Below are 15,465 nucleotides of genomic sequence, written 5' to 3'. Positions count from 1 at the left end.
CTTTGTTCAGGGACAAATCTTTTCATTTCTGTTAGTCACATGTCTGTGAAACGTTCAGTTTAGTTGTTAGTAGTTGAATTTTGTTATGTTCTATTAAGTTGGCTGGAAAAAAGTGAGAGGACGTTTCTTTTTTTGCTGAGAGTATATATATATATATATATATAATACAATATTGAATATCATATTCAACTGTACCATTACTGCCACGACATTGCGTTGTACCTTGCAGTATGGTGTTGTGCCGTGTTTTTCCCTATTGTTTACCATATCATATACCGTATGTTATACCATGTTGGTATATTAGATAGTTTATAGTATCACATTGTATCTTGTATTGCATGCTATGGTATAACATAGTGGCCTGTTCCTCTCTATAGCTGTGGCTGCCCAGGCTTGGAGCGGATCTGGGAAGCTGACCTGGAAGCGTGTCACCTGTTCTTGCGAGGCCTCCAGTTGCGGACTCCCAGCTGCAGTGGAGGAGACATCGAAGACCTCTCCACTGCAGCAGTTTATCCTCCAACCCAGCCGTGCACCAAAGAAGAAGAAGACTGCGCCATGCTGACTGCATTAGGAGGGCGCTGGTGTCCCGAGGCCAACTTACAGAACTCCGAGTTCACAAAGGTAACGCAACAATGTCTTATAATGTCATTATTCACATTAATGCCTATGCTTTCATACGACAGATTGATGTGTGCAGGCAGACATTTAGAGTATCTTGAATACAAAAGATGCCCTTTTGAGGCTGTCCATTGCTGAAGTCTTACATATTTTCTACACATATCACATCTTTGCCACTAAAAGGTCAAATGAGAACAGCCTATTTTCACATTCACTTGCTTTTTCTATTCTTTTCTTTTCTTTTCTTACTGTGTTGTGAAACGTGGACTCACATAAAGTGTGAAGAGGACATTTTAAGTTTGAACATTTAGGTGTTGGCAGAATATAAAAGTCTGTCGGCTACAACGAGATGAGCAGCAGTCTATTACAACCTTGGCTTGAAGGTATTTCCAGACGAGGAATATGTGGGCGTTATGGAGGCAACCATTTGGAGAAAATTTGGCTTCCTTAAAAGAGTTTCATTCTACAGTGGGCAAATTTAACAGTCTCTTTCTGCATGATTACATTTGTGTATTGGGAATGCATGTGTGTATACGTCTGTGCGTGTGTGTGTGTGTATATATGTGTGTGTGTGTGTGTGTGTGTGTGTGTGTGTGTGTGTGTGTGTGTGTATATATATGTGTGTGTGTGTGTGGGCGCTCTGCACCGGTCTATCCCACAGTGAGTTGAGGTGCACTGCCTCAGGGCAGAGTCCAACTCATTCCCTCCTCACACTTTCCTCCACCCACGTAGTCTGACAGACTCGTCTGAGATAGGAACAAAGCCAACAGAGCAAGCATTAATAAAAAATAGCACACTTGCCAGACATGTTTTTGTGAGACTATATTTTTTAAGTTTAGCTTACAGACTGTGATTTGTATCACGTTTGCTTTTGTTTTCCACAGTAGTTGCTACTTTGACTATTAAGTGCACTCCTTTCAGTATGGATTTACCGTTACTGTGGCCATAAGCATATATTTGTCAGTGATCTTTCCCGGTGCTGTTGGCAGAATGTCCACTTACATGTATTAAAACTGGAAGCTGTGGATTTTCATTATCATATTTAATTCACCTACTGTTGCAAGATCTTAACCTTCTCTCTTTGTCAACTTTGCATTGATGTCTTCTTTCCTTGCCTGTCCACATTTTACAAACTGCATGGATCCATTTTCTGCTTTCCCTTTGTTTCTCTCTGCTTTTCTATCTCCTCCTAAAGCCCGGCCCCTCCTAACATTTCTCCGAGAACTAAAAGGTGAGAAAGCCAACCATTTCTCCCTTTTGTCTCCACTCCTGTGCACTATTGTTCTGTGTCCTCTAAGCTAGAAACACTGGAGCTCAATGGGGCAAAATGTGTATCATGTCACTGCAAGTATACCTTTTTTATAAGTTTTAGAATTTTAGCGTAAATCCTTGAATATTTTCGAACATCAGTGCTGTTCAATTTAGAATTATTCTTTGGAAAGGAGTCACAATTTTGCTTTGAATTTCTTTGCACAAAATGTAATAAAAAGAATATGTAATTCTACGATCACAGACCGAAGAAAAAGCACAGCTGTACTGTAAATCCTCTTTGAAACATTTTACATGAATGACAACGCATTCACCTTTTTTTTTTTTTTTTTTTTTAATAGAACATGCACCTTGTTATCTTTTATACTGTAGAAAAGAAGAGATGGATAGCAGAAATTTAGTGGCAGGTTTTTGTCCTGCAGATCTGGCATTTTATCTTTGGTGAAGCAAACACTACAGAACAAAAATACTAAAATTATTATATTTCAGCTATTTAGTATCTTCCAGCATATGTTAAGTAAAGTCTCTTTTTTGAATATTCAAAGATCCACACATCAAAAGGGTTTTCATCTCAAGGCAACCAAACTGATCTCATGAAGTGGCGTATGTATGACATGCCAATTGGTATGCCGTTTATTGGCATGTTATGAAGACCCACGCTTTTCAGCATGTTTATCAACGCCGTTTGGCCTCCATTGACTTACATTACCTTGCGTTTGCGTGTGAATTAACGCCGTAGGTTGGTCGGGGTGGAGGATGGGTAAAACACAGGACTTTCACACAGGAGAGCGTAGCTCGCGTCCCGTGTGTGATGTTTCCTTCGTTTTCTGCGTGTTGTTTCCTTACCACGTTTTTCTTTTCCTAAACCCAACCCAGTTCTTCTTTTCCTAATCCCAACCGGTTTTTCTTTTCCCCCGCGTGACGTTAAAACCGACCGTAGTCTCACGATAACACGGCATGTGGCTTTAGTAAGTGGCGTGTATGTTTACATATGTTTAAGTCATGATATCACGTTGAGGCAACAGAAGAGATTTTACGTGTTGGATGCCGGAAAACCTTTGCAATCTGTACCTAGAAAACTGCATGTGGCAGATTATATTTTGCTGTGAGATGGATGTAATTGGAGAGAGCAAAAACAATCCAGTTTGTGCGACTGCTTCAAAATGGTAGCGTTTAAACGATCTGATCTCAGATACTGTATGAAGAGTTATGTTCACTGGAGAGCAAAGCGATGAGGGCACGTGTTATACAATTTTTGATTAAAAAATAATAATTAAAACTTGGCTGATTATTATTTGTTGTTACTCTGCCTTCTTATGTACTTACCCTAAAGCCACAAACAATATGTTTGCCTCCAATAGGTACAGTAATTGCCTCCTTCCTTAAGAGAAGAATGTACAATTACATACTAACAAAGGAAACCTGCAGTACAGATGAGGAGCCAGTTAATCTATTTTCTCCTTGTCAGTTTTGGTGATGAATAATTACAACCTCTTCTAATTATGATGATGCTGCACACATACAGTACACAGCCAACATAATTGCATTTTCAATAATTCATGAGCTGGTTTATGACTGTGTGGCCTCAACAAATGTTTCCCCTTTGTTGCAGAAATTGGAGGAGTTTTTATTCTGCATGGAGGATAATCACCCCGAGGTTGGTAATGCTAACACTGTCACTGTATACTGGAATGTTATCAGTGTAATTAAAGTGTCAGTTGCATTGACGCTGGGCTTACTGGAACAGAGAAGAATCCATTAGTTGACCTTAACCTAAACATGACTTCAGCCGCCTTTCTGACTGTCAGATCGATACTGATCTACATGAGAAGCGTCGGTTGGTGTCGCTGACTGCCTGAGTTTGCACAAAGACCTTTATTTATACAGGGGAGGGTTTTGCTGAGCATGTGTTCTCCTTTCAGCACCTCCCTTCTTTAAAATTCATACATTTATATTCATTCACAGCTTAATTTTAAGGATATTTCCAATACAGGATTTCAAACCATATTGTGATTTAGCCCCTTAAACTTGTCAAAACTTAAACAGAATTATTTCAATATCTCAGAGCATGAGTCATGTCCGGCACGGCAGGTTGTCAAACTTTCTCCACATTTTGAAGCAATGTACATGAGGCTGTAGTGAGAGCAATACTCTGTATAGAGTTTGGAGGGTGGTGTCCCTCCAAAACAAAAAAATAAAAGAGCAAAATTGTGATACATTGATTAAACTATGTTTATCCCTTCTAATGTAAGCTGCACACATTAGCATGTCTGGCTAACTAGCTTACTACCTACAGTAGTAACCCAACACTTCAATTTTAGTTACCATGGGAAACTCATCCGAAAGCTTACTCATCTGTTAGTGCTCATCCTCAAAGCTTTTTCTTTAACACCAATAATGAATACACACCGTTTGAAAAACACGAACAATTAAGCATACATCTAACCTCTGTCTTTCTTTGTAAGCTAAACAGTAGGGGTGGAACGGTACACAGAAGTCACGGTTCGGTTCATACCTCGGTTCAGACATCACGGTTCGGTACGAGTTCGGTACAATGGAGGGAAAAGCAAAACAAAAATGTAGAAGGCAATTTCTTTTATTGTGCATGTCTCAGGCTGTACCACCTAGTGTTATACAGTCTCTCCCCTGAGCTAGCTGCAACAGCCTGAAATGTGTAAAGTAAGATGTAAACAGTAAACAATAAGTACCCCACATCATCTCCAGACTCCATCTGTAACTTGTAAACAAAATAAGACAATCAGCCATAAAACTGAAAATACATCATCTCTATTTTCTGCAAAGACAAACTAAATTACCTGATTAATGCAACGTTATCACAACGTCTACCGGCCATTTTTCACCGCAGAAAGCTGCTCCCTGCCTGGCTAAAGCTAATATAGTTAGCCTGAAGAAACAAGACGTCTGTCCCAACTAAGGTTACGGTTTGGAGCCGCGACGCTGGAAACGTAACACTAATCTACAACAGCAGTCTTATCCACCACTCTCTCGCCTGTATTACTGGAACGGACTGAGAAACCGAAGTTTTCCCAAACTTGTGATGTTAAAGAGGCCGGCGGATCCTCTAACTCTTATGGGTCGCCACCACTCGCTCAGAGCTTCAGAGCTAAGGCGGGGCTACAGATTAGTTGTTCCTAAAGAACCCGCGTATCTAACAGTAGTTTGCATTACATTAGTTCCGCATTACATTAATTAATTTGCACGTGAGTTTTATATATATTTTTATACCGTGTATTCTCTGTGTAAATTCATGCACCGAACCGTGACGCCAGTACCGTTTCGGTTCAATATGAATACATATACCGTTCCACCCCTACTAAACAGTGTTATGTTACAATGAAATATAGGGCTGCAACAATTATTTTCATAGTCGATTAATCTGTTGATTATTTTTAGTTGGTCTATAAAATGTCAGAAAATGGTGGAAAGTGTCGATCAGTGTTTTGCAAAGCCCAAGATGACGTCTTCAAATGTCTTGTTTTGTCCTTAACTCAAAGATATTCCATTTACTGTAATAAAGAAGCTGGAATCCCAGAATATTTACTTTTTTTTCATAACAAAATTACTCAAACCGATTACCAAATAGTTGGCGATTAATTTAGTAGTTGACAACTAATTGACTAATCGATTAATCTTTGCATCTCTAATGAAATACAGGTCTGATCTTTTGAGAATTTTTCCTTATCATACTTTTAATACTAGGACTAACTAGCCACTACAATACAGTAAGACATTTTTTTATTTCTGTGTCATCCACATAAATCAACCAGAGACGTGCATCTTTAGCGCCAGTCCTTGAGCACAATATCATGTGTATGAAATATCTAAGATTTGTTTTAAACAAGTCAGCTAAAACATCGAAAGTCAGCCAGAGACGGCGTTTTAACACAAGTCATGGAGCTCACATTAGCTTAATCAGCTAGTTAGCTACAGTACAGCTCATACAATTTGCTTGCAACAGTCATTTCAGCCACCAAAATCTATGATTTCGGCTAGACATGAGAATAGAGGTCGACCGATATGGTTTTTCTCTGGCCGATGCCGATGCCGATCTTTAGAAATCAGGGTCAGCCGATGGCCGATTAATGCTGCCGATTTATTTTGGTCGATATTTGGCCGATATGTGCTTGTTTTTAAACCTCTATTTGAAAGATAAAATGTAACACTAATATACACAGAATTTCTCAACAAAAACATTTATTGAACACTTCACCAATCTACACTGTATAGGCTACTTCAATTAAAAATGTATAATGTAAAAACATATGCCTACTGTATATTGTATAGCCTAAATAATGTATGAAAAATATATTAAATAAACGAAACAGGTAAGAAGAAAATAAACTTTGTCAAATAAACCTTTCAATGAAAAAATTGAAAAAAAGTTTAGTGCACTTAGCAGCATTTATTAAACTTCTGAGAATACAAATCTGCAAGCTTCACAGAAAGTGACATGTTATTATTAATCTCAACACTATTTCCTCCTAACTCCTGTTGAATCACATAAGACTAGGGCTATCTAAAGTCAATTCTTGTTCACCTTGTTTGTTAGATCAGTGTTTTATCTGTGTTTTGGGGATCCTACTGTTACATGTTGACCTCATTAGGATCTTATCTGAGCAGATTTCTGTCATTCAAACAACTCTTAGTTGTAATTTAAAACTTGTCCAGCCAATTTAATAAAATTAAGGGTTTTATTCGTGCTCGAGTCCATAGATGCAGTTAATGGATACAGGCACGGAGAACTGAAGGCTCTGTTAACAACGATTAGCTCCGTTAGCGTTTAGCTCCGTTAGCGTTTAGCTCTGTTAGCGGTTAGCTCCAGTTAGCTCTGTTATAGGAGTGGATGAGACTGCCACGGACAGGGGTAACAACCAGACTCTGATAAATGACATTCGGGGAGCTTCCACAGCGGTGTGGCCGCGGTGTTTTGTACGGTTTTATTAGTACAGTTAATCCCAAGGCAAGAACACCAGCAACATGCTACTGCTAACGGTAGCATCTGAACCTGAAGTAACTGTGCGAGACACATGGCAAGAATTCACGAGGGGAGGGGCTGGAGGCAGCTGGTCTGGGCGCACTGTAAAAAATGTCGCCTATTCATGTTTTTAACACTAGGCTGCCCACAGATGCGCCTGCTTATTAATCGGCTTGATATTGGCCGATACCGATTATGTAAAAAATGCCAAAAATCGGCCGATTAATCGGTCGACCTCTACATGAGAAGGCTGCTCTTGTCTACCTCTGTCTGAAATCAAGGACCCATTGTTTAAAAAAAAAAAAAAAAGAAAAACCCAAGAATTTTGATGGTAAATCTACCAATGTTATTATAAACTGCTCATGTGCTGTGCGAGAATAGAAAGGTTGCCAGGCTTAGCAACTGTAACTAAGGTTGGAACGGTCAGTTTCTCCTCATGCACAAGGTGTATAGGACAGTGACTTGTATATGTGAACTATGCAACTTTAAATCACATTGAATTATTGAAAACCTAGTTGACATAAAATGCCTCAATCACAATAAAGTATGATGCATCACTGAGTCAAATGATATGATGGCTGCTGAATGGTATTGGTATCTTTGTCTTGATATAGCCCTATGGAGGAGCTGGATTCTCTGCCTCGCAGAGTGTTTGACCTCTTTCTCCTTTCCATAATGACTTTAAGTAAATGATTTCCACTTAGCCGCTGCCAAGCCGCTGCCCTGCTGCCACAACGGAGATTGATTGGTGTGCGTGCGTGTGTACTCTATTTTGTTATAATCTCTACTAATTGTTCTTTTATCCTCTCAAGGTCCTTACATCCCCCTCTTCACACTGACCCACAGTACCAAACAAATATACAGACATTATTAAATTGAAATGTTACTGCATACTAATTATAGGCTATCTTCATACACTGTGTATATTGTTTTTGCAAATATAAATAACAGGTGATTAGGTACAGTACATATAAAATGTGATGCATTATTACATGTCATGTCACTCAAACTGCAACTTTAGAATGTTACTATCAAACAAAACAAAAGTTTGATATTTTTCCAAAAAATATGAAAACCTGTGAATAAGTGTGCATTGTGGGACAGAAGTGTACACCAACAGCACACTCTTAAATTGAAGCTGTATCCCAATTCCACTTCATACTAAGTGATAACATTTTGTATACTCGAAACTGTCAGTGTGCAGACTAAAGAATTGTTGATTTTTGAGTGTACTGCTGATGGACACTATTGTCCATCAGCAGTGTTTTTTAATCGGCATACTTCCTTTAATTATACATAACTGTTTGTTTTCCAGTGTGAAAACACTACATCCTCAAAACCTGCTTTGAATCAGTGTGTGGTACAGAATTGGGACACTGCTACAGACAGTAACACCTCATACTGTCACTGCACATATTTGTAAATTACCTTGTCGACGTTCTTGAAAAGTATTTCTACTGGCAAAGCATCGGTGGTAACAAAGACGCTAGTTAATTAGCTTTTGAGTTTAAAATGAATTCAGCTACTTTATTGTTTGTACATATAATAATATATAAATATGACCTTGAGTGTAATACCAGTGCAATATTATTGCTTTGTATTGCCCAACTGCTGTCTCTCACTAATTATTGCTTAAATAATCATACCAGTGCATGCATGCACTGAACATTGAATATCTAAATAATCTCTTCATACTTATGCAGTCTGCTTTGTTTAGTTGTGGTCTAATAACATTATCCCTAATGTGCATCAGGAATCAACACGCCAATACATGTATGCCTGAGATTCTATTATTATTGATTACAAATTTACATGTGGTTGAAATCTTATTTCCCATGCTTTGTTTGTCAAAAGCAGATGTAGCAGAGAAAGTCATTTGTATTGTTTTGATCGCCACCAGGTGCAAGAATAACATCTTTTAAATAGTTATTTAAAAGGTTTGTGTACAAAGGGGTGTTTTCAACAGTGTCATTCTGCACAGTGAGCTTTTGTCTTCTATCCTGTGGTTGTATTGACTTTACGAATGCTGACTGGAGGCTTTAAAGTGTAGAATCAATCAGCTGCACAAACACAGGGCTCTTATCTGCTAAAGAAGCTCCTAACCTTGACAAACAAACAGCTCAGTCAATCTATAAGTTGACTGTGTTGGTATAGGAGGACAGGGATGCCAGCATCACATAAGGTGACGCCTGAGAGCAGACCTGTGTCAATGGTTGTTTGTTCATTTAAGTGCCTCAAAATAATTAATAATTTATACTGTTTATTGATCCCCAGTGTCTGACAGTGTCAGAGTGAGTGGGCTGCCGGTGCTGGACCAGCGCCCTGAGCTGTTGGGGGGGTGGGGGTACGGTGTCTTGCTCAAGAGCACCTGGCAGTGCCCAGGAGGTGAACTGGGATCTCTCCAGCTACCAATCCACACTATGTACTTTTGGTCCGTACTGGGACTTGAACCAGCGACCCTCCGGTTCCCAACCCAACTCTCTACGGACTGAGCTACTGCCACCCAAAACGTGTTTTCTTTAAATCCTTTGTCCTGTGAGCTGCTCTCCCTTTAAGTCTTAGTCAAAGTCCCTAATTGCATCAGCGAGGACTTGTAGCCTACATATCATCGTGCCTCAGGCCAGTTGTTGTCGTAAATTTCTTGTGGGCTGTTACATCATCCGGAGAAGGAGTGCTATTCCAGGACAGAGACCAGAGACGCGACTTTCCAGTGATTGTTTTGACACTTCTGAGCTGCAGGGAGTTGATATTTTCTACCTGCAGCGATGAGTCAGATTAGACTTTCTATGTGTTGTTTGACGAGAACACTGGGTCTACGCGCGTGCATGTGCGTGTTTCTATTTGCTTGAAATGCGTCTGTGTACTTGTGTGTGTGTGTGTTCTCTACGCTTGATAAGTGTGAAGAAACTAGGACACGATGTCTGCAAAGAGGCCTGTTCTAATTATGGCCAGCTCTGCTCTCTGAATGCTCTGCTCTACTGCACTCTGCTCCTCCACCACCCTAACATCCCCACCATCCTCCAATACACACTCAGCCTGGCTCGCAGTATCCTCAGGTGATGTGCACATACACTGCCGAATGTTGTGCACACCACCCTCAGTTGCTGCTGTTCCACCTCTCCCTTTTTATCCGTTGGATTGGTTTGGTTATATTGCTCGAGTTTATCTTTATGCTTTGTCTGCACTTTACACTTAGCCTAGAAATCTAGACGCACCAGGCAGCAGCAAATGTAATTTGCAGCCAGGGTCGTCTAGCAACTCTCCGTTGGCTTGTAAGCTGGAAAAACTAAACTCTAGTCAGACCAATCACATTGTGTATAGAGTCGGTGGGCGGGCTTAACATAATGACGGCAGAGTTGCGTGTGAATTCCCTGCTACTTGAAAACAAAGAACATGGCTGCTGCTGCTGGCGAACAGCGGTCTTTCGAATCGGCTTTGGCCGCGACTCTGGAAGACTTGGAGTTAAGCTTTTCTTTGAGAAAAGAACAAAGAACGGCACTGAACTCGCTCCGACTACGTCACCTTCTTCGTTGCTCTGGTTGCGCTATCCTATTGCGTGCAGAGGGAATTTGAAAGACAACCGTTTATCCCGCCCCTCGGATTGAGCCCTGCCAATGGTGTGTTCCCAGACCCAACATCTTGATGTGGGTCTGGCTTACACCAGTGACTATACTGACAACCACACCTTAATCATTTTTGGTTTGGTTTAATAAAATGTATTTTTGTAAAACTTTATCATGGTGTGTCTCCTATTTGTTGTGGCCTAAGAGCTGGTTCATAACAAATTGTTAATCTTGTTATTGTTAGATTATGTTAGTTACTGTGAGAGATTGTTATAGATTTTTGTGTTCATTCTTCAATATCAGACCCATATATTTAAAACCATTGCAGCTAAAGTTAATTGCTTCGAGTAGGAATAGTACTACTGCCACACAGAGGATATAAAGAAAAGAGAAGGTGAACTGAGAGTAAGGCAGCACAGATGTCAATTGTTGATCTTTCCTTACCCATCATTTAATTCCTTTTCCTTGCCAGGACGGGTGCAGCGAGGCTGCAGACCTGACAGAGCGCTGCGAGCTGATCAGCGACAGACTGATGACCTTGGAAGATGAATTGCAGACGGCCATACTGAACCGGGATCAGTCCCTCACCCATATCCTTTCACTGCTCTCTAATTATACATACATCATGTAAACTGACTGTATACTATCTGTGTGGGTGTTGTGTCTCTGTACATCCATCTTAAGGACCTAGTTTACTCTAGGCCTTCCAACTCCAAAAAAAAGTACACATCCAAACTACCTTTAGGCTGACTGATGTTCTGTGACTTTTCCTTTCGAGGAAAAATCAACCTGTCTCATCTGACATTATGGTTCCATTCAGGGAGGGAATTGAAGATAAACTGCGATCAGAGGATTTTTCTTGACAGGCCTGACGTACCAACTGGAAAATGAAATGGAAAAAGTCCAAGCGAGGTTATTAGAGGGCGCTCGATGTGGGCTGCCAGTCACCATGGGCTGAGATTAAAGTCGGCCGACGGGGGCAGCGCCTCAGCAGATAGAGGAATGTCACTGTAATGACTCTGCTCCTGTCATATCTTAATGTCCATTCTCCTGCTGACCCTCCCTTTCCCTCCCCTCCTCCGTCTGCTCACTTCCACTTGTTGGATCTGGCTTGGAGGAAATTACAATATCCATGATAATGACTCAAATGAAACTGTTGAAGCTGATTACATGTTACAATACATCATTTTCTGTGCTAATTAGAAAGCTGATTGGAAATAGATTAGTGTGTTTTTCTCGCTCCACTTTTCCCCTCTACACTGTGGGCTTATTAAGACAGATAGAAAAGGCGATGATTCAACACGGGGATGAAGAAAATTTGCCATCTAACCTGCTTTTTTTTAATTTATTTTTTATTTTGTGTCATGCTTCATTTCTCTTCTTTGAACACGGGCTGCCAGAAATACTTTCCTAATCTGATAAAGATGTTAATTTAGGATCTCTAAAAGCTGTGTTATGCAGTACGTCCTTCACTCTCTGTTCAAGTGTGGCCTGACTTTTTCACATCTGATTAGAGATTCAAGTCCCCCGCTGTGCTGTCAGGGGTTAGTACTGGCTCCTTACAGTGTTTGCATGATATCAATGCAGCCTGGCAGTCAGAGATAGACAGATTGGCCTGCTTCTCTCCACCTCGCTGTTGCTGTGTCCTTACGTGCCATTCATTTCAGCCTTTTGAAGTCAAGGCACTCATGCAAAAGAGCCAGGGACACTAGAGGACACTAAAGATACAGCTCAATATTGATGTTGGGTTGCAGACATGGAACAGAAACTGAACTTGGGATGATGCTACTGTTGCTATAGTGACGGAAGATCAAACCTCCAGTCTCTAGTGGTCTTAATTGAGTCCCTTCTCTCAATTCAATAAATCAATCAATTGTATTCGTCACATGAATTTGTACGAAGTACAATTCCAGTGAAATGCTATCCCATGAGCTCCTTTAACATGTGCATGATTCATCATAAAGCAGAATGTAGCCGTCAGATCGGCACACAGAAAAATATGTCACCTGGTTGAATGCACCAGCACTCCAGGATCCAGCCAAGTCTCAGCGAAAGCACACCACATCGCCCGACATTCCCCTTAAGGGCATGCATTGAGGCCACCCAGCTTACCGTCCAACGCCTGCACACTGGCCAGCAGGATGCACAGAAGAGAAGTCGCAGTCGGTGTTGCAATTCCTCCACACTTGCCTCGGTGCCCCTCTGATATAGAGATGGACTCAGAGATGGTCTTGCTTGTCCATATAGTAGAGATCATAGCCATAGGCCATAGCTGATAGTCATCTTCACCTTTTGCTGTGTTTACTCTGATGTTTACATTTAAAAAACCTTGACAGGCCAGGCTAGCAGAGTCAGCGGGAGACTGGTGAGTTGATTTCCCTATCCTGATTAGCGACTCGTAGTCATGAGATGGCTGCAGAGATGGTCTTGCTAGCTCAATCTCATCTTCTCCACCTTTTCCTCAGTGTTTACTCCGATGTTTACATTCGAAAACTTGAGCCAGCTGGCTAGCTAGCCTACGCTAGCAGAGTTGGCACGAGGTTAGCAGAGTTGGCAGGAGACTGGCAAGTTGATTTCCCGATCCTGATGAGCGACTCATAGCCACATGTCATCACCTTCCAAAGTCAACCACATAAAGCTCAACTAATATTTGTAAAATAGACAACTCAGCATACGTTTTGGGGAGCTGACAGAGAGGTCTACACCTTCTACATGGAGGTGGATGGACAACCACAGAGACTGGAATTGCAAAAAAGAACAAAAGATGGGCAGTGTTTCCTTTAGGATTTTTTTTAGCAGTGGGGGCAGCTCTGTCCGAACAACAACCCCCTGCAGCCAAATGTTTTACGTATGAAACGGAACTGACACTACACTGCAACACAAACTAATATATTTATTCACCTCTATTCACACACAATGAGGCATATTTTCAGTTGTGACTGAACTGTATTTTTTGAGGAACTATAGGGCACTTAACCAACTGCGGTGACGTTTTTAGTGGAGCTGTTCGTTTAATAGTCGACTCGGAAGAAAGCGAACGTTTTGACAATAAACTACATCAACACAACAGTGTTAAACTGGACGGGCCCAATAACCTCTAAATAGTTCTACTTGTTGTTAAATTGCAATGTGAGCGGCAGCCAATGGGGGGTGCATTATGTCGGCAGGATATTTTAAAAGGCAACCGCGACTACATTTTTTTGTACAGCCCTATTTCTGATACCGTGGTGGCAGAAATTTTGCCATGGTGGGCCGCCACTACAAAATCAACACAGAGGAAACACTGGATGGGATAGAAAAAAATTATGTCAATCTCTGTGGTTGGTTTTAAAAGGTCTTCAACATGATTCTGAACTTCATCTACCTATTTAGACCATGTTGCCTTAAAAGTATTGCGAAATGTCTGCAGTATTCATAAAAAGATCTTTAACTGCTGGTTAATTATAAATGATGACAATCTGTGTCCATTCAGACAGTAAAACGAGCCATCAGGCCCCATCTGCCATCAAAGCAATCCCTTTGATTTGCCACTTAAGATGGACACTCATACGATTAATTTGAGTTTCTAAGCAGGTTAAACAATCCCCATACTGATGACCTCCTCTATCCCGTTTCATTGATGGTTTATAAATAATTTAGCTGGGCAGTCTGTTTGCTTGGGTCCCCACACTGCCACACAGCTCCACAGACGAGATGAGCTCATGAATAGTGAATTGGATGGGGTTAAATTGGGTATGACTTGATGATCTGTCCCAGTAATCCGTTTGGTGGCCAAACTGGAGATTGATTACTTCATCAGGTTATGGCTGTCCTCTGCTATTACCATTAACTATTGAGTGCCACATTTGCCCTGATATTAGTATGCTGGCATTCTTTTTATTTACATGTTAATGTGTGACTCTCGGTTTGTGTCTGTAGCATCGGATTCTTCCTTAACTCATGCTGCACAGTCATTGGAAAAGGAGGTTCAGGAATTAAAAACCACTTTACAAACCATGCTCGCACAGCTCAAAGAGGAAGAAGAGGAGGAAGAGGAAGTGAATGAGTTACAAGGTGACGACCTTGTGAAAAACGGGACTGACGATGAAGAAGAAGAGGAAGAAGAAGAGGATGATCAGTACTTCAGTGACAGCTGGGGCATTTGAAATGGATGCTTGTAATGTTTTATGACCACTCACAGAGACCGGCTCTCTGAGAGCCTGAACTCAGCTTTGCAATAGGAGTGACCCCATATCCATTTACTGTAAAGCCTCACTCAAAGGGCTACAAAACCAGCCTCTGTGGTACTGCTGAAAGTTTCCAGTATAGAGCCTTGGAAAGTGTGTATGACATTGTATCCATCTACAAATAGAAACATATGAAGGATTTTAATGTAAAATATAAGACACTTTAATGCACATTCCTCAAATCTTGCCAGCCTAAGTTTAACCACGTAAAGAGTGCCTTAGGCTACCATGCCGTTATAGTGATTATTTTTGCAATGTTTTTTTAAGTCACGTCTTACTGGTTGCTGAGCAATTACGTGATTTTTTGGTTAGTTGAAAATTTTCAGTTGCTCTGATTTATTGAGTCTCAGAAGTTTTAAATGATCAGCCCTAAAGCGAGACTGTGTAACTTTTGCAGCAAATGCAATGCCAGACCTTCCTCCACAGCGCTGCGAAGGAGGGTCTGGTGAGGCCACACAGCATTCCGGGATGGGAGAAACTTGCTCTGGTTTATTGGCATTTCTTTAAACCAATCGATCACAATCGTCTTGGGCGTTGCTAAGCACCGTACGGAGCAACGGCGCCTCTGCAAAATAGCATCAGGAAGGAACTTCTTTTGGTGGAACGTGCACATTCAAAAGTTGTTTTAGTCGTGCAACAGAAAACTCCAACGGACAGTCTAGCAAGCTGTCTGGATTCACTCTGCAGAGATCTGAGGAGAAGTTAACCATAGTCCTCACAAATCCACCGGAGGAATTTCCGTCGGCACCGGAGCAATCCCGGAAGTGGAAAGTCGTGGATATAGACTAGTGTA

At 41.0% G+C, this 15,465-nt stretch overlaps 1 protein-coding gene across 2 annotated transcripts in view; it reads left to right on the top strand.

The window, feature by feature from the left end:
- Positions 1-15,131, top strand: part of disc1 (DISC1 scaffold protein) — a 48,131-nt gene extending 33,000 nt beyond the window's left edge. The window contains exons 12-15 of one of the 2 annotated variants that reach the window (XR_004895189.1): positions 378-621; positions 1,814-1,849; positions 3,500-3,544; positions 10,919-11,036. Coding sequence is in view for 1 of the 2 variants with exons in the window: in XM_031301316.2 (XP_031157176.2) it covers positions 378-621; positions 3,500-3,544; positions 10,919-11,036; positions 14,395-14,591 (604 nt within the window). In the remaining variant the exon portion in view is untranslated. Of the gene's footprint in view, positions 1-377; positions 622-1,813; positions 1,850-3,499; positions 3,545-10,918; positions 11,037-14,394 lie in introns of those variants that run through there. The other variant, XM_031301316.2, reaches the window with a different exon arrangement.
- Positions 15,132-15,465: the final 334 nt, after the last annotated feature.

This window comes from Sander lucioperca, chromosome 15 (genome assembly GCF_008315115.2).
Source record: "Sander lucioperca isolate FBNREF2018 chromosome 15, SLUC_FBN_1.2, whole genome shotgun sequence".
NCBI lineage: Eukaryota > Metazoa > Chordata > Actinopteri > Perciformes > Percidae > Sander > Sander lucioperca.
This window is presented reverse-complemented; position numbering and strand designations above follow the sequence as displayed.